A 27,250-nucleotide genomic window follows, 5' to 3' on the forward strand; every position below is an offset into this window, starting at 1 on the left:
ACATTGTTATTGTATTGTGACTTGTATTAGAAGGTCTTGTCTCAGAGGCAGAGTCCATGGTGGAAAGGATGACATGTCCACTAGGTCTGCATACCAGGTCCTGCGTGGCCACGCAGGCGCTATCAATATCACTGATGCTCTTTCCTGTTTGATTTTGGCAATCAGACGAGGGAGCAGAGGAAACGGTGGAAGAACCAAGGCGCTGCTAGAGCATCTATCAGTGCCGCTTCTGGGTCCCTGGACCTGGATCCATAACAAAGAAGCTTGGCGTTCTGGAGAGACGCCATGAGATCCAATTCTGGTTTGCCCCAACGGAGAACCAATTGAGCAAACACCTCCGGATGGAGTTCCCATTCCCCCGGATGAAAAGTCTGACGACTTAGAAAATACGCCTCCAAATTCTCTACACCTGGGATATGGATCGCTGACAGGTGGCAAGAGTGAGTCTCTGCCCAGCGAATTATCTTGGAGACTTCTAACATCGCTAGGGAACTCCTGGTTCCCCCTGGATGGTTGATGTAAGCCACAGTCGTGATGTTGTCTGACTGAAATCTGATGAACCTCAGTGTTGCCATCTGAGGCCAAGCCAGAAGAGCATTGAATATTGCTCTTAACTCCAGAATATTTATTGGGAGGAGTTTCTCCTCCTGAGTCCATGAACCCTGAGCCTTCAGGGAGTTCCAGACTGCACCCCAACCTAGAAGGCTGGCATCTGTTACAATTGTCCAATCTGGTCTGCGAAAGGTCATACCCTTGGACAGATGGGCCCGAGATAACCACCAGAGAAGAGAATCTCTGGTTTCCTGATCCAGATTTAGTAGAGGGGACAAATCTGTGTAATCCCCATTCCACTGACTGAGCATGCATAATTGCAGCGGTCTGAGATGCAGGCGCGCGAATGGCACTTTGTCCATCGCCGCTACCATTAAGCCGATTACTTCCATGCACTGAGCCACCGTGGGGCGCGGAATGGAGTGAAGAACACGGCAAGCATTTAGAAGTTTTGATAACCTGGACTCCGTCAGGTAAATTTTCATTTCTACAGAATCTATTAGAGTCCCTAGGAAGGAAACCCTCGTGAGAGGAGATAGAGAACTCTTTTCTTCGTTCACTTTCCACCCATGCGACCTCAGGAATGCCAGAACTATCTCTGTATGAGATTTGGCAATTTGAAAGCTTGACGCCTGTATCAGGATATCGTCCAGGTAAGGAGCCACCGCTATGCCTCGCGGTCTTAGGACCGCCAGAAGTGAGCCCAGAACCTTTGTAAAAATTCTTGGGGCTGTAGCCAACCCGAATGGAAGAGCTACAAATTGGTAATGCCTGTCTAGAAAGGCAAACCTCAGGAACTGATGATGATTCTTGTGAATCGGAATGTGAAGGTAGGCATCCTTTAAGTCCACTGTGGTCATGTATTGACCCTCTTGGATTATGGGTAAAATGGTTTGAATAGTTTCCATTTTGAATGACGGAACTCTGAGGAATTTGTTTAGGATCTTTAAATCCATAATTGGTCTGAAGGTTCCCTCTTTTTTGGGAACCACAAAAAGATTTGAATAAAACCCCTGTCCTTGTTCCGTCCGCGGAACTGGATGGATCACTCCCATTACAAGGAGATCTTGTACGCAGCTTAGGAATGCCTCTTTCTTTATCTGGTTTGCAGATAATCTTGAAAGGTGAAATCTCCCTTGTGGAGGAGAAGCTTTGAAGTCCAGAAGATATCCCTGAGATATGATCTCCAACGCCCAGGGATCCTGAACATCTCTTGCCCACGCCTGGGCGAAGAGAGAGAATCTGCCCCCTACTAGATCCGCTGTCGGATAGGGGGCCGCTCCTTCATGCCGTCTTAGAGGCAGCAGCAGGCTTTCTGGCCTGCTTGCCCTTGTTCCAGGACTGGTTAGGTTTCCAGGCCTGCTTGGATTGAGCAAAAGTTCCCTCTTGTTTTGAAGCGGAGGAAGTTGATGCTGCACCTGCCTTGAAATTTCGAAAGGCACGAAAATTAGACTGTTTGGCCTTTGATTTGGCCCTGTCCTGAGGAAGGGTATGACCCTTACCTCCAGTAAAGTCAGCAATAATTTCTTTCAAACCAGGCCCGAATAAGGTCTGCCCCTTGAAAGGAATGTTGAGTAATTTAGACTTTGAAGTCACATCAGCTGACCAGGATTTGAGCCATAGCGCCCTACGCGCCTGGATGGCGAATCCGGAATTCTTAGCCGTTAATTTAGTCAAATGAACAATGGCATCAGAAACAAATGAGTTAGCTAGCTTAAGAGTTCTAAGCTTGTCAACAATTTCAGTCAATGGAGCTGTATGGATGGCCTCTTCCAGGGCCTCAAACCAGAATGCTGCCGCAGCAGTGACAGGCGCAATGCATGCAAGGGGCTGTAAAATAAAACCTTGTTAAATAAAAATTTTCTTAAGGTAACCCTCCAATTTTTTATCCATTGGATCTGAAAAAGCACAACTGTCCTCAACCGGGATAGTGGTACGCTTTGCTAAAGTAGAAACTGCTCCCTCCACCTTAGGGACTGTCTGCCATAAGTCCTGTGTAGTGGCATCTATTGGAAACATTTTTCTAAATATAGGAGGTGGGGAAAAGGGCACACCGGGCCTATCCCACTCCTTACTAATAATTTCTGTAAGCCTTTTAGGTATTGGAAAAACATCAGTACTCACCGGCACTGCATAGTATTTATCCAGCCTACACAATTTCTCTGGCACTGCAATTGTGTCACAGTCATTCAGAGCAGCTAATACCTCCCTAAGCAATACACAGAGGTTCTCAAGCTTAAATTTAAAATTAGAAATCTCTGAATCAGGTCTCCCCGATTCAGAGACGTCACCCACAGACTGAAGCTCTCCGTCCTCAGGTTCTGCATATTGTGACGCAGTATCAGACATGGCTCTTACAGCATCTAAGCGCTCTGTATCTCGTCTAACCCCAGAGCTATCGCGCTTGCCTCTCAATTCAGGCAATCTGGATAATACCTCTGACAGGGTATTATTCATGATTGCAGCCATGTCCTGCAAAGTAATCGCTATGGGCGTCCCTGATGTACTTGGTGCCATATTAGCGTGCGTCCCTTGAGCGGGAGGCGAAGGGTCCGACACGTGGGGAGAGTTAGTCGGCATAACTTCCCCCTCGACAGACCCCTCTGGTGACAATTCTTTTATAGATAAAGACTGATCTTTACTGTTTAAGGTGAAATCAATACATTTAGTACACATTCTCCTATGGGGCTCCACCATGGCTTTTAAACATAATGAACAAGTATCCTCTGTTTCAGACATGTTTGTACAGACTAGCAATGAGACTAGCAAGCTTGGAAAACACTTTAAAGCAAGTTAACAAGCAATATAAAAAACGTTACTGTGCCTTTAAGAGAAACAAATTTTGACAAAATTTGAAATAACAGTGAAAAAAGGCAGTTACACTAACAAAATTTTTACTGTGTATGTAACAAGTCAGCAGAGCATTGCACCCACTTGCAAATGGATGATTAACCCCTTAATAACAAAAACAGAATAAAATGACAAAAACGTTTTTTAAACACAGTCACAACAACTGCCACAGTCTACTGTGATTGTTACCCTCCTCAAACACGACTTTGAAGCCTTTTGAGCCCTTCAGAGATGTCCTGGATCACGCAGGAAGAAGCTGAATGTCTGTCAGTATTTTTATCTGCACAGAAAAGCACTAAAATAGGCCCTTCCCACTCATATTGCAACAGTGGAAAGCCTCAGGAACTGTTTCTAGGCAAAAATCAAACCAGCCATGTGGAAAAAAACTAGGCCCCAATAAGTTTTGTCACCAAACATATATAAAAACGATTAAACATGCCGGCAAACGTTTTATATTACACTTTTATAAGAGTATGTATCTCTATTAATAAGCCTGATACCAGTCGCTATCACTGCATTTAAGGCTTTACTTACATTAATCCGGTATCAGCAGCATTTTCTAGCAAATTCCATCCCTAGAAAAATATTAACTGCACATACCTTATTGCAGGAAAACCTGCACGCCATTCCCTCTCTGAAGTTACCTCACTCCTCAGAATATGTGAGAACAGCAATGGATCTTAGTTACTAATGCTAAGATCATAGAAATCACAGGCAGATTCTTCTTCTAATGCTGCCTGAGATGAAACAGTACACTCCGGTACCATTTAAAAATAACAAACTTTTGATTGAAGTTAAAAAACTAACTATAATACACCACTCTCCTCTTACTACGTCCATCTTTGTTGAGAGTTGCAAGAGAATGACTGGATATGGCAGTGAGGGGAGGAGCTATATAGCAGCTCTGCTGTGGGTGATCCTCTTGCAACTTCCTGTTGGGAAGGAGAATATCCCACAAGTAATGGATGATCCGTGGACTGGATACACTTAACAAGAGAAATAGAAATTTTGGCTCCCAGTTTAATAACCTGTAAGGAAGCATCTGTAAAGAAGGAATTGGCTAACTTGAGAGCCTTAATCCTGTCCTGGATGTCATCAAGAGGGGTATCCATCTGAAGAGATAGACAACGCATCAAACTAGTAAGGCACAGCGCTGGTAACAGTGGTGATACACACCGCAGGTTGCCATTGTAGACCCTGGTGGACATCTTTTTTAGTAAAGCATCCAATTTTTTATCCATTGGATCCTTAAAAGAACAACTATCCTCTATGGGGATAGTAGTCCTCTTGGCCAAAGTGGAGAATGCTCCTTCTACCTTAGGAATCGTCTGCCACGACTCCTTAATAGAATCCGCTATAGGAAACTTCTTCAAAATAGGAGATGGAGAAAAGGAAATACAAGGTCTTTCCCATTCTCGAGCAATAATCTCCGAAGCAGGGTCAGGAACCGGAAAAACCTCCAGCACGGAGGCAACATCAAAGTATTTGTTCAATTTACTAGACTTTTTAGGATTGACTACGATAGTAGTGTCAGAGTCGTCCAAAGTAGACAAAACCTCCTTAAGTAATAAGTGAAGGTGTTCTAGCTTAAATCTGAAGGATACCACTTCAGCATCAGAAGAAGGAATTACACTTTCTGATTCTGAGATTTCCCCCTCAGATGCTACCAACATGTCTTCTTCCTGGGAAGGGAGACTTTGGATAGCAAGAATTTGATCAGAAACCTTACTAACCTTTTCCTTAAATTTCCTTTTACGCCTTCCCTGCAACATAGGGAAAGCTGACAAGGCCTCAGATACCGCAAAGTATACCTGGGAAGCAATGTCTTGTAGAGAAAATCCTACAGGATTGCAAGAGGAAACACGGGGCACTGCATGTGGAGACTGAAAAACTTTTGACGCTTGAGGAAAAAGCTGCGGCATATCTGCAAAAGGAGACACCTGAACAGCATTTACCTGGGATAATGGTGGCTCATGGTCAAATATTTTATCTCTATAACAAAGTTCTCTCAATGCATGAGGAACAAAAATGAACTGGGGGTTCTACCTGAGCATCAAAACATAACTGACAAGCAGCAACTTCGCCTGGAATAATGGTTTGAAAGGCCTCTTGATCCATCTTATGTAATAAATAAGGATACAGTGTAAAAATGCTTTATTTGAAAATAAAAAATAAATGTGTACTGTGTCTTTAAACAGAAATGTGTGTTAGCGCAACAAACCAAATAGACCTCAGGCTACCTATACACCTCAGTAGTTTTACTAAGGTGCCTACCTGTCCTGCAGCTCATTTTTAAATACAGAGCAGTTACAGAGCTCTAACTGCCGAAAAAAACGGCTTACAACAGTAATCTCCATGACCAAAAGTATAAAAACTACTATAACATACTGAGCCACCATAAATCACCTCCCAGTCTCAATGCCCAAACTGCCTCAAAGAAACCCCAAACATGAAGGTTTAAAGGGCCACTGTAAGTAAATATTTTCTATGCCTGTTACTAACTAACTACCCCAAATACGCTTTTTATCAATAGCATTTCATTAACATATCTCTACCGTATATCAGAAATCTTGTCTGCAAATTTAATTGTTTTCCAAACCCACTCCGTGGGTATCAATTGCTCTGTACCAATCCGTTTACAATACCTAGGTTTCAAAATGGCGCTTTAAACACAAAGTTATTGGTTTAAGTATTTTGAACACTCAGTGCTGAAAATAGTGGGTAGGATAACGTGACATCATCAGCGAATAAAAGATATAACTTTTAGAACGTTATGAAACTTCGTTTTGGAGAAAATATAGGTCAATAGGTTTTAATTAATGTTTATTAATGTTAATATGTTAGTTGTTTAGCTTATAAATTATAACAGAAAGTAATCCTTTAATAAAGTCCCATATTAAATAAAAGGCAGCTTTTAGCTCTAACAAGTACCAACAATCTCCTTGCAAAAGAAAATTAAAATGGCACTTACCTGAAAGTGCTGCCCGGCAGCAGGACAGCTCACCTGGTTTGAGAGGGTGCAGCACCTCACATGGACCTGTGAAGAGAGAAAATCTGAGTAAACCTACTCAAGTTTTCTAATTAGGGCAGCAGATTCTTGAGAAAACAGTGAGGATTGTTCTCAAGTGCTCAAAAGCCACCACTGCCCTACTGAAGAGACTGATGTGGACTAGGCTAGACCCCAGAAAAGAACAGAGTAAGCTTACTCTGCTAAAAAAAAAAAAAAAAAAAATCTTGATTGAAGACACCTAAACTTCACCTCCTCCTTGCACTAATGGCAAATTGAATGACTGGGGGATTGTGGGTAGGGGAGTGATATTTAACAGCTTTGCTGTGGTGCTCTTTGCCTCCTCCTGCTGGCCAGGAGTGATATTCCCAACAGTAATTGATGATGATCCGTGGACTGTGTCATTAGAAAGAAATAAAGTTTATACTTTTATTGGAGCTGTACCGCACTGGACAACTGTTTATGTTTTCAATGTTCTACATAGTTGCAAACACTGATGCCATAGGATGCTAAATACATTTACACACTCCTAAGCTCCTATCGGCCTACCCAGATTTACTCTTCAACAAAGGATACCACAAGAACAACACTAATTTGATACAAGAAGTAAATTGGACATGTTCTATTCAAATCATGAATGTTTAGTTTTGGCTATCCTTTCCCTTTTAAAACCTAGGTTGCAGATTTTGCTTTTTGACCTTTCTAGGGAGTATGGGACAGCACATTTTTTACACAAAATTAAGAGGTGATAAATGTCCCTTTAATTGAGTCCAAATATCTCTAAAGTCTGTGGAACACAAGTAAGCAGTCTATTTACTCATCTTCTTACACAACAGCCCAGTATGCTGAAGAAATTTCCTACCTGGGAATATCTGCATTAACCAACCATCAAATCAAGGATACTCTCAAAAATAGTGACAGATTAATTCCTTGGGGAAGGAGCTTGAGACAAAGAGTTAAAAATATAGTTTGCATAGCAACCACTTGTTTAATGGTCTTTATTAAAGTATTGTGTTAGTGTATGGTGGTATAGAAACCACATGGATTTGAGTTTCTTTTCTCCCTACATTGTTTTGGAAACAAGGGTGGAAAAAAGGAAACATTTTGATCCTGGGATTCAGCCTATCATTACAGTCTATTGTGTTTTATAAACTTCTGAATAAGCAGATCTGGCACAATGGTTCCTTTTTCTGCTGTAGGTCTGATCTTGTGATTAATACCGAGTTTGACAGTACAAACAAATTTAATGTCAGCAATACAAGCAATTTCTATATCTTGGCTCATGTTCCTGGATAATACTTACCAGTGAAAACCACCTCCCAAATGTAGAAATGGCCACTCCACTAGTTAACTGAATAAAGCTAACACACATGTAGTACACTCTCCTCCTAGTTATGTCCAGCCTCCCTAATGTCACTTCTGGTGGCATAGAATATGGCGATCCCCATCGGAAAAAGACTGCAGCAGATAGATAATGCATAAAATATTAAGCTGCTGCAGGCCAAATAATAAGGATTTTCTTCCAGCCCAGTTCACCTCATGGCTAAATAGAACTAGGAGGAGGAGGGGGGTACATGTGTGTTACCTATATTCAGGTAACTTGCGGAGTGGTCGTTTCTGTCCACACCCCTTTAGGAGGAGGTCCTCACCTGTAAGGGCTAATGTGTAGCGCCAAGATATATAAAAACGAAAATAAACCTAAAAAGCAAAGAAACAGAACTGAGGCTAGCGAGAAGGTGCGTACATACACATGATATATATTTTATATATAACTTACCAAGACCCTTTGTGCCAACTTTCTTGTCTTTAAATTTGTCGTATGCTGCATTGGGGTTGACAATAATATGTTCTACACTTGTACTGGACAGTTCCTCCTAAATATTGTTTACAAAAAATAAAACATAAAAAAGCTAGTTATGTTAAATTCTGTACAGCAAAATAACTTTTGTTTGTTTTAAATTTTTGTTTCTCTTCAGCAGCAGTGCATTCAAAAAGCAACATGCATCTAAAAGGTTTAAATGCACAGAAAGTTTAATAATCACAAGAAAAGAAATCATTTTAACAAAATAAAGACACACAAATTCAAAAGTCAACATTTATTTATACATTCAATTTTCTCAGATTAAAATGTCTGCACAACACATCTTTACACGGTTAATGATAGATGATGTTACGTATATTACAAACTACTCTGTTTAAGTGCTCCATACCAAAGAAGGTGTTAAGGTATAATAAATAAAATGTACTGTATTATAAGACACATTAGAGAATTTTTTTATTTCCTGCATAGTAAACTTATTTCCTTGCCAACCACTGAGCTTCTAAACAACTGACCAGTTGTGGAAAACATGCAATATAATATTTTCATGGTGCTGTTAGTATCAATATTATGGGGAATTTTGTCAGAATATAAGGGGCATTTAATATCCCGCATACAAAAAAATGTGTAATTCAATAGCATTTTAACAATAAAGAGTTCTGTAATAATGTTCATAACTACAGTAAAAATGTATACTTGAAAAAAATAGTTATAGATCTTATGCCCCCACAATGCAACAATGCTGTTACAGATTTCTATATTAAGCTCTACAAACATTTCCATTTTTAAGAAAGCAAACTCAGTCATCTTCTAAATCCTATGAAGCCACAGCTATATACATCTTTTAATTGTGTTTTTAACTTAAAGAAAACATAGGGTTTCCTTTAAAATGTAGCGTTTTGTGCATGAAACACGTACATTTACAAATCTCACTTGTTTTCCTTTATCATAATCCTAATTTTACAGGAATTGTTCCTGCCTTCTTCGGGGAATCCCTTTCACACTATTGCTAGAAATGCAAAAAACCAAACAAAAATCCTTTGTAGATAGATGGGAAATTTTAAACTAGTGAAAGAGTGGAATGATATAAACTAGAGTTGAATAAGTAATTCTTGGAAAAACAATATCTTTTTAATGTAAATTTTATATTTCTCCACGCAGTACAAGGGAAGCATTCAACAAGATTAAGAGGTCACAGTTCCCGGCTTATTTGCAAGAACAGGGTAACACCCACTAAGGAATATTTAAAGATCCTTCTGAGCTCTTTTGCAGCAATGTCGTTACAAGAAATCCAAACATTTTATAGAGCATATTCCATAATAAAAGTTTCTGTGTACTGCATTTAAAAAGTCATTGCAGTAATACAATTGCATATTACAATTATTTTTTTTTACAGCAATGCCATGTGTTTAACCCCCACAAAGGTGACAGCTGGGCCATGCAATTGGCACTGCTGAATGGTTTAGGTTATGCTCAAGACCAGCAGCTCTCAATTGCTCCCAAGTTGTACTTTAACTATGTGTATGTTAACACGGTGTTGCAACTTTGCAAGTGATGAAATTACATGCTCTAACAAAGTAGTAGCACTTTAAAGAGACATACAAATCCCATTTTCTTCACTCACAGCAGAGAAAAAAGCAGTACCAAAATGGGAAACCACCACAGACAATGTAAATATATGCTGTACCACAACACAAATCAAAATATAAGATATAAAGAATACAGGGAACAAAGTGTGTTTAAAAAAGCCCCTCCATTCATTCTGTATTGTTTCATTAAGGTTTGTAATATAGACCACAAACCTGCCTTACAAATGTCTAAAGCTGAGGCTTTAGATTTAGATAAGGCTGTCAGTGCCAAAACGAGTCAGACTAGTCTGGCAAGTCTGTGCCATTTGTTTTATTATAACATGTGAGCCATTTTTAACTATTTGGAATAAATATTGGGCTTTTTAACAGTACCGACTTTTTTTGTTTATATTTAGATTCCACTAACCATGAAGTATTTTGATTTTCAAGAGCATTCCCGCAAGGTCCAAAATAGCAAGCTTAATGTGAATTTAGAAATCCTAAACGATCAATTAAATGATCCATGTTTCCATACTGGATTTTGTTGGAAATACTCCTTTCTGAAAGAAAAGTCTTTGTAAGTAACTATTGCTGATTAGACAGGGGAGCATGCGTGCACTAGCACGCTTCCACTGCTTCTCTTGTTGGCTGCCACAGCAACCGTGGGCAGTTCGGTTCAACATGCACCCGCACAGAGGTCGGATCTGAGATTGAGGGACATGTGAGAATAAAGCTGCAGTCTGAACTCACACAGACAGCAGGGAAGAGGCTGCCTAATCACCGATGTGCACAAGCTCCGAAATACAGGTCGGTCGTGCACCTCAGTGTTTCATTGGAGTTAGATATTGTTGTTTTTGGGGGGCAGTGGTATTAATATATATTTTAAATAAACAAATCTCTAAAATTGTATAAAAAAATTAAAATTTTCTGCTAGGTGTTAGTGTTGTCAACACTAATTTACGCCATAGGCTAATCCTCATTGATGCCTGTAAGCAATGGTGATCAGTGGACCTTTTGCCCCAGTTAATCCCAGAAATGACTGAAATACAAAAAAAGTTGTACACCATCATGCAGGAATGTAAAAATATTTTTCACATAAAAAAGAAGAAGAAAGGCTGATTATTTTCTAACCTCTGAGGAGAAAAAAGGTCCCCATACTTACTAAATATTGTTTGTGGAAAACTGGACCTTAACAGATTTTTTTTTTCCTTAGGAGAGTACAAGCTGTCACTGAAGGATTTTTGGCAAGAGAATTTCAGTTATTTCTGATTGGTTGTAGAAGTTCTAGAAAAGGATCTTTACCATCTACCATTTTGCATTTGTAAAAACATTAGAGCTGATAGGATAGTGCCCTTAACAAGAATCTCTTCTGAAACTCTGCATTTTTTTAGGGCCCACTCCTCAGAAAAGGAAAGCAATAAGCTACTACAGTGCATATGGCCTCAGACACTGGTATTTGTAGTTTTATTACCCAGTCTGTTTTGAAGTTCCATTTTGGCATATGAGAACTGTACTTTACTTCTGACAAAGCAGGAGATATTTCACCTTTGCTTCTGGAGTTTGTGGCCAGCTTTGTTCCAGTTAGTTTAATGTTTTGTAACTGTAATGTAGTGTTTCATATAACCATTCTATGTTATAAATAAAAACTATAAAATGTTTTATGAGAACTATAGCACTGCATGTTACTGCTAATGTCTCCTTTTCCTCATTTCCCATTTCAACTTCCTAAAGGAATCTATTTAACCTACCTTTAAAAAGAATAATAATTATAAGAAACCCAAAACAATGTTTTGTTATTCAGACAGAGCATTCCATTCTTTTAAAAAAAAGTTTACAATTTTACTTTTAATATCATATTTGCTTTGCTACCATGATATTCTGTGTTAAAGAAATACCTAAGTAGGCATCTGGAGCATTACATAGCAGGAAATAGAGCTGCCATCTAGCTCTTGCAAATGGATAACATTCTTGCAAAACTGCTGCCATATAGTGCTCCAGAAATGGGCCGGCTCCTAAGCAAATGACCCTGCCTTTCAACAAAAGATACCAAGAGAACAAAGAAACATTGACAATAGAAGTTAATTAGAAAGTCGATTAAAATCGTATGCTCTATCTGAAACATGAAAGAAAAATATTGGGTTTCATATCCCTTTAATAATTAACCTATGCACAATTGAATCTGTATTTAAATAAGTGTGTTCTTGACTTTTTTTTTTTTTTTAAAGCCATCTTTTGTAAAACAAGGTCCTAATCTAGTGGCAGATACAAAGAAGATTAAGTGCTGGCACGTAATACACACACACTCTTATATCCATATACTGAGAGCATCATACAGTCCATCATCTGTTATTAGTAACACAATATATTAGGTATAAAGGAGGTATAGTACAGATACACACAGCCCAAACAAAGCACTAACAGACACCGAAAGAAAAGCACAGTGCTTACCAGCTCCTTGCAGTTTTCCCCAGAGGTGAAAGGGAGAAAAAAAAAAGTTAAAGAAGAAAGAAAAAAAAAAAAAAAAAAAAAAAAGTAGAGTTGGTATTAAAACATGCAACTTTTGTTTATAATACACACATAATACCATGAATATCAAAAGAAAAAAAATCTAACTCATCTGTCTATAAAAATGTAAAAGCAGCATTGCAAGTTAATGGGTTTGCTATATAAAAAAAAAAAAAACTTCATGATTTCAATATTGTTCTTTCACTTTGCTTTTTAGTTTTCTCAAAAGTAGCATAAGGCTATGTAACCAGTAGAGAAGCACAAGTAATATGAAGTACATATTCAACTACAGAAAGTTACTTGACAATATACATTTTACAGAAAATACTAGGTTTATTATATAGCTTAAAATGATTCAATACAAAGTGTTTGAGCATGAAATAAAGAACAAATAAAAAATACCCAATGCAATAGAATATGTAAACCTGCAATGCCACTTTCAATTGCCCTGCTAGTACAGATTAACTCTACACTAAGAGAGAAAGGATTGTGACAATAATATATAAACACTTTAGAATGTGTATTTGTACATGAATAGCTTTAGTTGTGACATGCAAGAGTGAGCTGTTAGTACAAAGCTATGACAAGACACATATGTAATGGTTGTTATGCATAAAATGCTAGCATTAGCAAGCAACTGAAAGCATGGTGCACACACACAGTTATATGTCCTTTGTTTTATTATGTAAATGTTATCAAATTAAACGTTTACTTGAGATTTAACAGCAACATGCACTTTACCCTATTGTTGATAAATTAGCATTTTAAAGTAAATCTTTGTCTTATTCAAAAATCAAGCGATATTGCAAACTCATTTCAAAATCCGCTTTAAAAAAATTAAAGTCGCTATTCAAAATCAAAAGGTTCAGACTTATATAATCGGCTTCTCAGCCGATGCATGAAATGTTGTAGAAAATATATACGCTTGGAATATTTTATGCATCGGGCAGCCATATTATTGGATATACCAACAAGCTAGAATTGTCGCTACAAATCTTCACCATCTATTGAATGGCCAGCACCACTGAAAGCAACAACGAAACTAGAGCCAGACATCAGCACAGAAAGAAACCTCCAAAAAAAACCAATTTCTTTCCATTTTTTCCCTTTAAAACGCTGCTTGAAAACACTGCTTGCTTTTCTTTTTCCATGCTTGAATACTGGCTGCAATCACATATCGACCATGTATTTTCCTTGCATTTATTTTTTTGAACGTGTGAAAATATAACGCGGATAAAAACATAATTTATGCTTACCTGATAAATTTATTTCTCTTGTAGTGTATCCAGTCCACGGATCATCCATTACTTGTGGGATATTCTCCTTCCCAACAGGAAGTTGCAAGAGGATCACCCACAGCAGAGCTGCTATATAGCTCCTCCCATCACTGCCATATCCAGTCATTCGACCGAAACAAGACGTGAAAGGAGAAACCATAGGGTGCAGTGGTGACTGTAGTTTAATTAAAATTTAGACCTGCCTTAAAAGGACAGGGCGGGCCGTGGACTGGATACACTACAAGATAAATAAATTTATCAGGTAAGCATAAATTATGTTTTCTCTTGTTAAGTGCATCCAGTCCACGGATCATCCATTACTTGTGGGATACCAATACCAAAGCTAAAGTACACGGATGATGGGAGGGACAAGGCAGGAACTTAAACGGGAGGAACCACTGCCTGTAGAACCTTTCTCCCAAAAACAGCCTCCGAAGAAGCAAAAGTATCAAATTTGTTTTGAAAAGGTGTGAAGCGAAGACCAAGTCGCAGCCTTGCAAATCTGTTCAACAGAGGCCTCATTTTTAAAGGCCCAGGTGGAAGCCACAGCTCTAGTAGAATGAGCAGTAATCCTTTCAGGGGGCTGCTGTCCAGCAGTCTCATAGGCTAAGCGTATTATGCTCCGAAGCCAAAAGGAGAGAGAGGTTGCCGAAGCTTTTTGACCTCTCCTCTGTCCAGAGTAAACGACAAACAGGGCAGATGTTTGACGAAAATCTTTAGTAGCCTGTAAGTAAAACTTCAAGGCACTGACTACGTCCAGATTATGCAAAAGACGTTCCTTCTTTGAAGAAGGATTAGGACACAATGATGGAACAACAATCTCTTGATTGATATTCCTGTTAGAAACCACCTTAGGTAAAAACCCAGGTTTGGTACGCAGAACTACCTTGTCTGAATGAAAAATCAGATAAGGAGAATCACAATGTAAGGCAGATAACTCAGACTCTTCGAGCTAAGGAAATAGCCATCAAAAACAGAACTTTCCAAGATAAAAGTTTAATATCAATGGAATGAAGGGGTTCAAACGGAACTCCCTGAAGAACTTTAAGAACTAAGTTTAAGCTCCACGGGGGAGCAACAGTTTTAAACACAGGCTTAATCCTAACCAAAGCCTGACAAAATGCCTGGACGTCTGGAACTTCTGCCAGACGCTTGTGCAAAAGAATAGACAGAGCAGAGATCTGTCCTTATAAAGAACTAGCAGATAAGCCTTTGTCCAAACCCTCTTGGAGAAAGGACAATATCCTAGGAATCCTAACCTTACTCCATGAGTAACTCTTGGATTCACACCAATAAAGATATTTACGCCATACCTTATGGTAGATTTTCCTGGTGACAGGCTTCCGAGCCTGTATTAAGGTATCAATGACTGAGTCGGAGAAGCCACGCCTTGATAGAATCAAGCGTTCAATCTCCATGCAGTCAGTCTCAGAGAAATTAGATTTGGATGATTGAAAGGACCTTGTATTAGAAGGTCCTGCCTCAGAGGCAGAGTCCATGGTGGAAGAGATGACATGTCCACTAGGTCTGCATACCAGGTCCTGCGTGGCCACGCAAGCGCTATCAGAATCACAGATGCTCTCTCCTGTTTGATTTTGGCAATCAGTCGAGGGAGCAGACGAAAAGGTGGAAACACATAGGCCAGGTTGAAGAACCAAGGAGCTGCTAGAGCATCTATCAGCGTTGCTCCCGGGTCCCTGGACCTGGATCCGTAACAAGGAAGCTTGGCGTTCTGGCGAGACGCCATGAGATCCAGTTCTGGTTTACCCCAACGATGGACCAGTTGAGCAAACACCTCCGGATGGAGTTCCCACTCCCCCGGATGAAAAGTCTGACGACTTAGAAAATCCGCCTCCCAGTTTTCTACGCCTGGGATGTGGATCGCTGACAGGTGGCAAGAGTGAGACTCTGCCCAGCGAATTATCTTTGAGACTTCTAACATCGCTAGGGAACTCCTGGTTCCCCTTTGATGGTTGATGTAAGCCACAGTCGTGATGTTGTCCGACTGAAATCTGATGAACCTCAGTGTTGCTAACTGAGGCCAAGCTAGAAGAGCCTTGAATATTGCTCTTAACTCCAGAATATTTATCGGGAGGAGTTTCTCCTCCTGAGTCCACGATCCCTGAGCCTTCAGGGAGTTCCAGACTGCGCCCCAACCTAGAAGGCTGGCATCTGTTGTTACAATCGTCCAATCTGGCCTGCGAAAGGTCATACCCTTGGACAGATGGACCCGAGAAAGCCACCAGAGAAGAGAATATCTGGTCTCTTGATCCAGATTTAGGAGAGGGGACAAATCTGAGTAATCCCCATTCCACTGACTTAGCATGCATAATTGCAGCGGTCCGAGATGCAGGCGCACAAATGGCACTATGTCCATTGCCGCTACCATTAAGCCGATTACTTCCATGCACTGAGCCACTGACTGGCGTGGAAAGGAATGAAGGACACGGCAAGCATTTAGAAGTTTTGATAACCTGGACTCCGTCATGTTCACTTTCCACCCATGCAACCTCAGAAATGCCAGAACTATCTCTGTATGAGACTTGGCAATTTGAAAGCTTGACGCCTGTATCAGGATGTCGTCTAGATACGGAGCCACCGCTATGCCTCGCGGTCTTAGAACCGCCAGAAGTGAGCCAGAACCTTTGTAAAAATTCTCGGGGCAGTGGCCAACCCGAAGGGAAGAGCTACAAATTGGTAATGCCTGTCTAGAAAGGCAAACCTTAGGAACCGATGATCTTTGTGAATCGGTATGTGAAGGTAGGCATCCTTTAAGTCCACTGTGGTCATGTACTGACCCTCTTGGATCATGGGTAGGATGGTCCGAATAGTTTCCATTTTCAATGATGGAACTCTGAGGAATTTGTTTAAGATCTTTAGATCCAAGATTGGTCTGAAGGTTCCCTCTTTCTTGGGAACCACAAACAGATTTGAATAAAATCCCTGTCCTTGTTCCGTCCGCGGAACTGGATGGATCACTCCCATTACTAGGAGGTCTTGCACACAGCTTAGGAATGCCTCTTTCTTTATCTGGTTTGCTGATAACCTTGAAATATAAAATCTCCCTTGTGGAGGAGAAGCTTTGAAGTCCAGAAGATATCCCTGAGATATGATCTCCAACGCCCAGGGATCCTGAACATCTCTTGCCCACGCCTGGGCGAAGAGAGAAAGTCTGCCCCCCACTAGATCCGTTTCCGGATAGGGGGCCGTTCCTTCATGCTGTCTTGGGGGCAGCAGCAGGCTTTCTGGCCTGCTTGCCCTTGTTCCAGGACTGGTTAGGTTTCCAGGCCTGTCTGGAATGAGCAACAGTTCCCTCTTGTTTTGAAGCGGAGGAAGTTGATGCTGCTCCGGCCTTGAAATTTCGAAAGGCACGAAAATTAGACTGTTTGGCCTTTGATTTGGCCCTGTCCTGAGGAAGGGTATGACCCTTGCCTCCAGTAATGTCAGCAATAATTTCCTTCAAGCCAGGCCCGAATAAGGTCTGCCCCTTGAAAGGAATGTTGAGTAATTTAGACTTTGAAGTCACGTCAGCTGACCAGGATTTAAGCCATAGCGCCCTACGCGCCTGGATGGCGAATCCGGAATTCTTAGCCGTTAGTTTAGTCAAATGAACAATGGCATCAGAAACAAATGAGTTTGCTAGCTTAAGTGTTCTAAGCTTGTCAATAATTTCATTCAATGGAGCTGTCTGGATGACCTCTTCCAGGGCCTCAAACCAGAATGCTGCCGCAGCAGTGACAGGCGCAATGCAAGCAAGGGGCTGTAAAATAAAACCTTGTTGAATAAACATTTTCTTAAGGTAACCCTCCAATTTTTTATCCATTGGATCTGAAAAAGCACAACTGTCCTCAACCAGGATAGTGGTACGCTTTGCTAAAGTAGAAACTGCTCCCTCCACCTTAGGGACCGTCTGCCATAAGTCCCGTGTAGTGGCGTCTATTGGAAACATTTTTCTAAATATAGGAGGTGGGGAAAAGGGCACACCGGGTCTATCCCACTCCTTGCTAATAATTTCTGTAAGCCTTTTAGGTATAGGAAAAACGTCAGTACACACCGGCACCGCATAGTATCTATCCAGCCTACACAATTTCTCTGGAATTGCAACTGTGTTACAGTCATTCAGAGCAGCTAATACCTCCCCAAGTAATATACGGAGGTTCTCAAGCTTAAATTTAAAATTAGAAATCTATGAATCAGGTTTCCCCGAGTCAGAGATGTCACCCACAGACTGAAGCTCTCCGTCCTCATGTTCTGCATACTGTGACGCAGTATCAGACATGGCTCTAACAGCATTTGTGCGCTCTGTATCTCTCCTAACCCCAGAGCTATCGAGCTTGCCTCTTAATTCAGGCAATCTAGATAATACCTCTGACAGGGTATTATTCATGATTGCAGCCATCTCCTGCAAGGTAATCGCTATGGGCGTCCCTGACGTAATTGGCGCCATATTAGCGTGCGTCCCCTGAGCGGGAGGCGAAGGGTCTGACACGTGGGGAGAGTTAGTCGGCATAACTTCCCCCTCGACAGAACCCTCTGGTGATAATTCTTTTATAGATAAAGACTGATCTTTACTGTTTAAGGTGAAATCAATACATTTAGTACACATTCTCCTATGGGGCTCCACCATGGCTTTCAAACATAATGAACAAGTAGGTTCCTCTGTGTCAGACATGTTTAAACAGACTAGCAATGAGACTAGCAAGCTTGGAAAACACTTTAAAACAAGTTTACAAGCAATATAAAAAACGTTACTGCGCCTTTAAGAAACACAAATTTTCCCAAATTTTGAAATAACAGTGAAAAAATGCAGTTACACTAACGAAATTTTTACAGTGTATGTAACAAGTTAGCAGAGCATTGCACCCACTTGCAAATGGATGATTAACCCCTTAATACCAAAAACGGAATAACAAATGACAAAAACGTTTTTTAAACAGTCACAACAACTGCCACAGCTCTACTGTGGCTTTTTACCTCCCTCAATACGACTTTTGAAGCCTTTTGAGCCCTTCAGAGAAGTCCTGGATCATGCAGGAAGAAGCTGGATGTCTGTGTCTGTAATTTTTGCTGTGCAAAAAAAACGCTAAAATAGGCCCCTCCCACTCATATTACAACAGTGGGAAGCCTCAGGGAACTGTTTCTAGGCAAAATTCAAGCCAGCCATGTGGAAAAAACTAGGCCCCAATAAGTTTTATCACCAAACATATGTAAAAAACGATTAAACATGCCAGCAAACGTTTTAAAATACACTTTTATAAGAGTATGTATGTCTATTAATAAGCCTGATACCAGTCGCTATCACTGCATTTAAGGCTTTACTTACATTAGTTCGGTATCAGCAGCATTTTCTAGCAAATTCCATCCCTAGAAAAATATTTTAACTGCACATACCTTATTACAGGAAAACCTGCACGCTATTCCCCCTCTGAAGTTACCTCACTCCTCAGAATATGTGAGAACAGCAAAGGATCTTAGTTACTTCTGCTAAGATCATAGAAAATGCAGGCAGATTCTTCTTCTAAATACTGCCTGAGAAACAGTACACTCTGGTACCATTTAAAAATAACAAACTTTTGATTGAAGAAATAAACTAAGTATAAAACACCACAGTCCTCTTACGACCTCCATCTTAGTTGAGAGTTGCAAGAGAATGACTGGATATGGCAGTGAGGGGAGGAGCTATATAGCAGCTCTGCTGTGGGTGATCCTCTTGCAACTTCCTGTTGGGAAGGAGAATATCCCACAAGTAATGGATGATCCGTGGACTGGATACACTTAACAAGAGAAAGCAAACAAGCTTGAAAAATGCAGCATGTCTGAATAAAGCCTAAGGGGTAAATTTATTAAATAGGGAGCGGACATGATTTGCTATAGCGAAACATGTCCGCTCAACATCGCTAAATGCCGACAGCATACAATGTCGGCATTTAACATTGCACAAGCATTTCTTGTGAAATGCTTGTGCAATGCCGGCCCCTGCACAATGCAAATCCCGGCCAATCTGCCGCTAGGAGGGGTGTCAATGATCCCGATCATATTGGATCTGGATGATTTCAGTCCACCACCTAAAAGGCATCCACTGCATTCGCTGCTTGTTAAATCGACCCCTAAATCTCTAAATCGACCCCTAAATCTCATCTTGAGGAATCAAGCACAACTAAGTTACTGCATGTTATGTGCAGCCATATTACCATTCCAGCACAAGGAAATAAGGGCCTGTACAAAACGTTTAAAAAGGAAGTCAATATTCCCTGAAATTATTGCATGATAAAGTTCAATCTGTGACATGGATAAAAAAAAAAAAAAAACCTTTGCATGGCAACTCCGTTTTTAAAATGTGAATTTTTATTCTCTTGATTGATATTGTCAGAATAATATTAAAAATAATAAGAAATGAATTCACTACAGGAAACTTTTCTCTCTTTACAGGCCACCATGATTAATTCCTCAAATTAGAGATAAGAGTAATGGCAAAAAATGGGCAGGCCTAATCCAATAAAAGAAACTTCTAGATGCTTAAATACCGTAATGTAATCATTGTTAGAGAACACTGTACTAACTATAAACATGCAGCTAATGGCACAATCTCAATCATTTTAATACTCCTATCTTTGAATAAGAGATTGCTAAAACAGAATATGCTTTTAAAGACCCAAACCCAGAGAGCATAATGATATTTTGCTTTTATGTTCTGTACGTTTTACAGACCATCCAGTCTTACTACTAGCAGGCTATTTATTTCCCTCATCTTATGAGAAAAGGAAAGGTACCTTACACAATTCCTTACTATAAAACGAGTGACCTTAGCTTGTTCTCTACTCAGGAATAGCTGAGAACTCCTACTTCCCATAGAACATTGTTACCACTGTTGGAAATATTCCAGATTTTATATACCACTCTGCACTGAATACATGCCAGATATTACATTCAGTAACTCACCATTGCAATTCAGTTCTCCACCTTCACATAAAGAACATATATAAAAAAAATGCAGTTAAACAAAATTCCCTGAGGAGCCTTCAATGAAAGTAAAAATCATTTTGCAAGAAAATAACAAAAGTGATGCACAAGTGATACCTTGTAATAGCTACTATTAGTTGATACAATTTCAAGCTTTCAGGACACTAAGGTCCCTTTGTCAGGCATTCTCGGTGTCCTAAAAGCTTGCAATTGTATCCACTATTAGTAGCCAATACAATGCATCACATTTGTTATTTTTTTATAAAACGATTTATTTTTTCTTTGAATACACTGGCTAACATGGCACTGCCCATTTTCTGTATAAACATGAGGGGCCTTGTAATAATGACAAGGTATCTTAAAGAATATCACCAGTCCAGAGCGATTTAGAGAATCTGTCCATATGTCACAGGCTGGAAAATGTTTATGAAATTTAAAAGAAAAAAAAAAAAAAAAAGAATTTATGCTTACCTGATAAATTACTTTCTCCAACGGTGTGTCCGGTCCACGGCGTCATCCTTACTTGTGGGATATTCTCTTCCCCAACAGGAAATGGCAAAGAGTCCCAGCAAAGCTGGTCACATGATCCCTCCTAGGCTCCGCCCACCCCAGTCATTCAACCGACGGACAGGAGGAAATATATATAGGAGAAACCATATGATACCGTGGTGACTGTAGTTAGAGAAAATAATTCATCAGACCTGATTAAAAAACCAGGGCGGGCCGTGGACCGGACACACCGTTGGAGAAAGTAATTTATCAGGTAAGCATAAATTCTGTTTTCTCCAACATTGGTGTGTCCGGTCCACGGCGTCATCCTTACTTGTGGGAACCAATACCAAAGCTTTAGGACACGGATGAAGGGAGGGAGCAAATCAGGTCACCTAAATGGAAGGCACCACGGCTTGCAAAACCTTTCTCCCAAAAATAGCCTCCGAAGAAGCAAAAGTATCAAATTTGTAAAATTTGGCAAAAGTGTGCAGTGAAGACCAAGTCGCTGCCTTACATATCTGGTCAACAGAAGCCTCGTTCTTGAAGGCCCATGTGGAAGCCACAGCCCTAGTGGAGTGAGCTGTGATTCTTTCAGGAGGCTGCCGTCCGGCAGTCTCATAAGCCAATCGGATAATGCTTTTAAGCCAAAAGGAAAGAGAGGTAGAAGTCGCTTTTTGACCTCTCCTTTTACCAGAATAAACAACAAACAAGGAAGATGTTTGTCTGAAATCTTTAGTAGCCTCTAAATAGAATTTTAGAGCACGGACTACGTCCAAATTGTGTAACAAACGTTCCTTCTTTGAAACTGGATTCGGACACAAAGAAGGTACAACTATCTCCTGGTTAATATTTTTGTTGGAAACAACTTTCGGAAGAAAACCAGGCTTAGTACGCAAAACCACCTTATCTGCATGGAACACCAGATAGGGCGGAGAACACTGCAGAGCAGATAACTCTGAAACTCTTCTAGCAGAAGAAATTGCAACCAAAAACAAAACTTTCCAAGATAATAACTTAATATCTACGGAATGTAAGGGTTCAAACGGAACCCCTTGAAGAACTGAAAGAACTAGATTTAGACTCCAGGGAGGAGTCAAAGGTCTGTAAACAGGCTTGATCCTAACCAGAGCCTGAACAAATGCTTGAACATCTGGCACAGCTGCCAGTCTTTTGTGAAGTAAAACAGATAAAGCAGAGATCTGTCCCTTCAGAGAACTTGCAGATAATCCTTTCTCCAAACCTTCTTGTAGAAAGGATAGAATCTTAGGAATTTTTATCTTGTTCCATGGGAATCCTTTAGATTCACACCAACAGATATATTTTTTCCATATTTTATGGTAAATTTTTCTAGTTACAGGCTTTCTAGCCTGAATCAGAGTATCTATTACAGAATCTGAAAACCCACGCTTTGATAAAATCAAGCGTTCAATCTCCAAGCCGTCAGTTGGAGGGAAACCAGATTCGGATGTTCGAATGGACCCTGAACAAGAAGGTCCTGTCTCAAAGGTAGCTTCCATGGTGGAGCCGATGACATATTCACCAGGTCTGCATACCAAGTCCTGCGTGGCCACGCAGGAGCTATCAAGATCACCGAGGCCCTCTCCTGATTGATCCTGGCTACCAGCCTGGGGATGAGAGGAAACGGTGGGAATACATAAGCTAGGTTGAAGGTCCAAGGTGCTACTAGTGCATCTACTAGGGTCGCCTTGGGATCCCTGGATCTGGACCCGTAGCAAGGAACCTTGAAGTTCTGACGAGACGCCATCAGATCCATGTCTGGAATGGCCCATAATTGAGTTATTTGGGCAAAGATTTCCGGATGGAGTTCCCACTCCCCCGGATGGAATGTCTGACGACTCAGAAAATCCGCTTCCCAATTTTCCACTCCTGGGATGTGGATCGCAGACAAGTGGCAGGAGTGATCCTCCGCCCATTGAATTATCTTGGTCACTTCTTTCATCGCCAGGGAAGTCCTTGTTCCCCCCTGATGATTGATATATGCAACAGTCGTCATGTTGTCTGACTGAAACCTTATGAATTTGGCCTTTGCTAGTTGAGGCCAAGCTCCGAGAGCATTGAATATCGCTCTCAGTTCCAGAATGTTTATCGGGAGAAGAGACTCTTCCCGAGACCATAGACCCTGAGCTTTCAGGGATTCCCAGACCGCGCCCCAGCCCACTAGGCTGGCGTCGGTCGTGACAATGACCCACTCTGGTCTGCGGAAGCTCATTCCCTGTGACAGATTGTCCAGGGTCAGCCACCAACGGAGTGAATCTCTGGTCTTTTGATCTACTTGAATCGTCTGAGACAAGTCTGTATAATCCCCATTCCACTGTCTGAGCATGCACAGTTGTAATGGTCTTAGATGAATTCGTGCAAAAGGAACTATGTCCATTGTTGCAACCATCAATCCTATTACTTCCATGCACTGCGCTATGGAAGGACGAGGAACAGAATGAAGTACTTGACAAGAGCTTAGAAGTTTTGATTTTCTGACCTCTGTCAGAAAAATCCTCATTTCTAAGGAATCTATTATTATTCCCAAGAAGGGAACTCTTGTTGACGGGGACAGAGAACTTTTTTCTTTGTTCACCTTCCATCCGTGAGATCTGAGAAAGGCTAGGACGATGTCCGTATGAGCCTTTGCTTTTGACAGGGACGACGCTTGAATCAGGATGTCGTCCAAGTAAGGTACTACTGCAATGCCCCTTGGTCTTAGAACCGCTAGAAGGGACCCTAGTACCTTTGTGAAAATCCTTGGAGCAGTGGCTAATCCAAATGGAAGTGCCATAAACTGGTAATGCTTGTCCAGAAAAGCGAACCTTAGGAACTGATGATGTTCCTTGTGGATAGGAATATGTAGGTACGCATCCTTTAAATCCACGGTAGTCATAAATTGATTTTCCTGGATAGTAGGTAGGATCGTTCGAATAGTTTCCATTTTGAACGATGGTACCCTGAGAAATTTGTTTAGGATCTTTAGATCCAAAATTGGTCTGAATGTTCCCTCTTTTTTGGGAACTATGAACAGATTGGAATAAAATCCCATTCCTTGTTCTCTTATTGGAACTGGATGTATCACTCCCATCTTTAACAGGTCTTCTACACAATGTAAGAATGCCTGTCTCTTTATTTGGTTTGAAGATAATTGAGACCTGTGGAACCTTCCCCTTGGGGGTAGTTCCTTGAATTCCAGGAGATAACCTTGAGAAACTATTTCTAGCGCCCAAGGATCCTGAACATCTCTTGCCCAAGCCTGAGCAAAGAGAGAAAGTCTGCCCCCCACTAGATCCGGTCCCGGATCGGGGGCTATCCCTTCATGCTGTTTTGGTAGCAGTGGTAGGCTTCTTGGCCTGCTTACCCTTGTTCCAGCCTTGCATTGGTTTCCAGGCTGGTTTGGGTTGTGAAGTATTACCCTCTTGCTTAGAGAATACAGAATTAGAGACTGGTCCGTTTCTGCGAAAGGGACGAAAATTAGGCTTATTATTAGCCTTAAAAGACCTATCCTGTGGGAGGGCGTGGCCCTTTCCCCCAGTGATGTCTGAAATAATCTCTTTCAAATCAGGTCCAAATAATGTTTTACCTTTGAAAGGAATGTTAAGCAATTTTGTCTTGGAAGACACATCCGCTGACCAAGACTTTAGCCAAAGCACTCTGCGCGCCACGACAGCAAACACTGAATTTTTCGCCGCTAATCTAGCTAATTGCAAAGCGGCATCTAAAACAAAAGAGTTAGCCAATTTAAGTGCTTGAACTCTGTCCATAACCTCCTCATACAAAGATTCTTTACTGAGCGATTTTTCTAGTTCCTCGAACCAGAAACACGCTGCCGTAGTGACAGGAACAATGCATGAAATTGGTTTTAGAAGGTAACCTTGCTGTACAAAAATCTTTTTAAGCAATCCCTCTAATTTCTTATCCATAGGATCTTTGAAAGCACAACTATCTTCGATAGGAATAGTAGTGCGTTTGTTTAGAGTAGAAACCGCCCCCTCGACCTTGGGGACTGTCTGCCATAAGTCCTTTCTGGGGTCGACTATAGGAAATAATTTCTTAAATATAGGGGGGGGAACAAAAAGGTATGCCGGGCCTTTCCCACTCTTTATTTACTATGTCCGCCACCCGCTTGGGTATAGGAAAAGCGTCGGGGGGCACCGGAACCTCTAGGAACTTGTCCATCTTACATAATTTCTCTGGAATGACCAAATTGTCACAATCATCCAGAGTAGATAACACCTCCTTAAGCAGTGCGCGGAGATGTTCTAATTTAAATTTAAATGTCACAACATCAGGTTCAGCTTAATGAGAAATTTTTCCTGAATCTGAAATTTCTCCATCAGACAAAACCTCCCTCATGGCCCCTTGAGATTGGTGTGAGGGTATGTCAGAACAGTTATCATCAGCGTCCTCTTGCTCTTCAGTGTTTAAAACAGAGCAATCGCGCTTTCTCTGATAAGTAGGCATTTTGGATAAAAGATTTGCTATGGAGTTATCCATTACAGCCGTTAATTGTTGCATGGTAATAAGTATTGGAGCACTAGATGTACTAGGGGCCTCCTGTGTGGGCATAACTGGTGTAGACACAGTAGGGGATGATGTAGTATCATGTTTACTCCCCTCATTTGAGGAATCATCTTGGACAATATCATTATCTGTTGCATTACTGTCCTTACTTTGTTTGGACACTATGGCACAATTATCACAAATTTAAATGGGGAGACACATTGGCTTTCATACATATAGAACATAGCTTATCTGATGGTACAGACATGTTAAACAGGCTTAAACTTGTCAACAAAGCACAAAAAACATTTTAAAATAAAACCGTTACTGTCACTTTAAATTTCAAACTGAAAACACTTTATTACTGAATGTGAAAAAGTATGAAGGAATTGTTCAAAATTCACCAAAATTTCACCACAGTGTCTTAAAGCATTAAAAGTATTGCACACCAAATTTCAGAGCTTTAACCCTTAAATTAACGGAACCGGAGCCGTTTTTACATTTAATCCCTATACAGTCCCAGAATGAGGCTCTGTCTATAACTAGAAAGGCCCCCATCTGAAAAAGGTGTCCAACACAGTGCCTGCCGTTTTTCTAAACGTTCCCCAAGATTATAATACCAATAATTAGTTAGAATTTGCATAATATGCCTAGTAAAGCAATTGTTTTAGCCCAGAAAAAGGTCTACCAGTTTTTAAGCCCTTTTTGAAGCCCTTTATTCTTTTATGTTTAACTAAGAAAATGGCTTATCGGTCCCCATGAGGGGAAATGACAGCCTTCCAGCATTACATGGTCTTGTTAGAAATATGGCTAGTCATACCTTAAGCAGAAAAGACTGCTAACTGTTTCCCCCAACTGAAGTTACTTCATCTCAACAGTCCTGTGTGGAAACAGCAATCGATTTTAGTTACTGTCTGCTAAAAATCATCTTCCTCTTACAAACAGAAATCTTCATCCTTTTCTGTTTCAGAGTAAATAGTACATACCAGCACTATTTTAAAATAACAAACACTTTATAGAAGAATAAAACTACATTTAAACACCAAAAAACTCTTAACCATCTCCGTGGAGATGTTGCCTGTGCAACGGCAAAGAGAATGACTGGGGTGGGCAGAGCCTTGGAGGGATCATGTGACCAGCTTTGCTGGGACTCTTTGCCATTTCCTGTTGGGGAAGAGAATATCCCACAAGTAAGGATGACGCCGTGGACCGGACACACCAATGTTGGAGAAAAAAATATGAGCAAGTCAACAAACCCAACAAGAATCTTAGAAGCCAGATAAATTTAGTAGCCAAATAAAGTTCTTGGAGTTATAATGTTATGTTAATGCTTTTCTCTATGGTGAGGGAAATTGCCTTGGTCCGGCAGAAGAAATTAGAATGCACTAGGAACAATCTAATCCTCATATAAGCAGTTCATGGTTATTTTTTTTTTAATTACTCAAATGATAGTCTAGGGCCCTCTAACATGTGAATGTCTAATAACGTAGATGCGTCTATTGGGGCGCTGGATAACACTTAAGTGCCAAGTTGATGGTGCACAAGTAGTGGAGTTCTTCGTGCAGTTCTATCCTATAATAATGGTTTACTTCAGGTCTCAAAAAAGTGCTATTTTTTTCCAGCAGAGTTTTGGATTGCACAACACTTAAAGGAAAATGAAATCCAAATTTTCTCTTTAATGATTCAGAAAGAGGATACCATTTTTAAAAAGTTTCTA

The 27,250-nt window shown here is 40.6% G+C and overlaps 1 protein-coding gene across 1 annotated transcript in view; it reads right to left on the reverse strand.

The window, feature by feature from the left end:
• Positions 1-27,250, reverse strand: part of DCTN2 (dynactin subunit 2) — a 206,060-nt gene that overhangs the window by 154,461 nt on the left and 24,349 nt on the right. Inside the window, exon 3 of the mRNA XM_053708190.1 lies at positions 8,187-8,283. Within this exon, the coding sequence (XP_053564165.1) occupies positions 8,187-8,283 (97 nt within the window). The remainder of the gene's footprint in view (positions 1-8,186; positions 8,284-27,250) is intronic.

The sequence above is a fragment of the Bombina bombina genome, chromosome 3 (genome assembly GCF_027579735.1).
Source record: "Bombina bombina isolate aBomBom1 chromosome 3, aBomBom1.pri, whole genome shotgun sequence".
In the NCBI taxonomy this organism is placed as follows: Eukaryota; Metazoa; Chordata; class Amphibia; order Anura; family Bombinatoridae; genus Bombina; species Bombina bombina.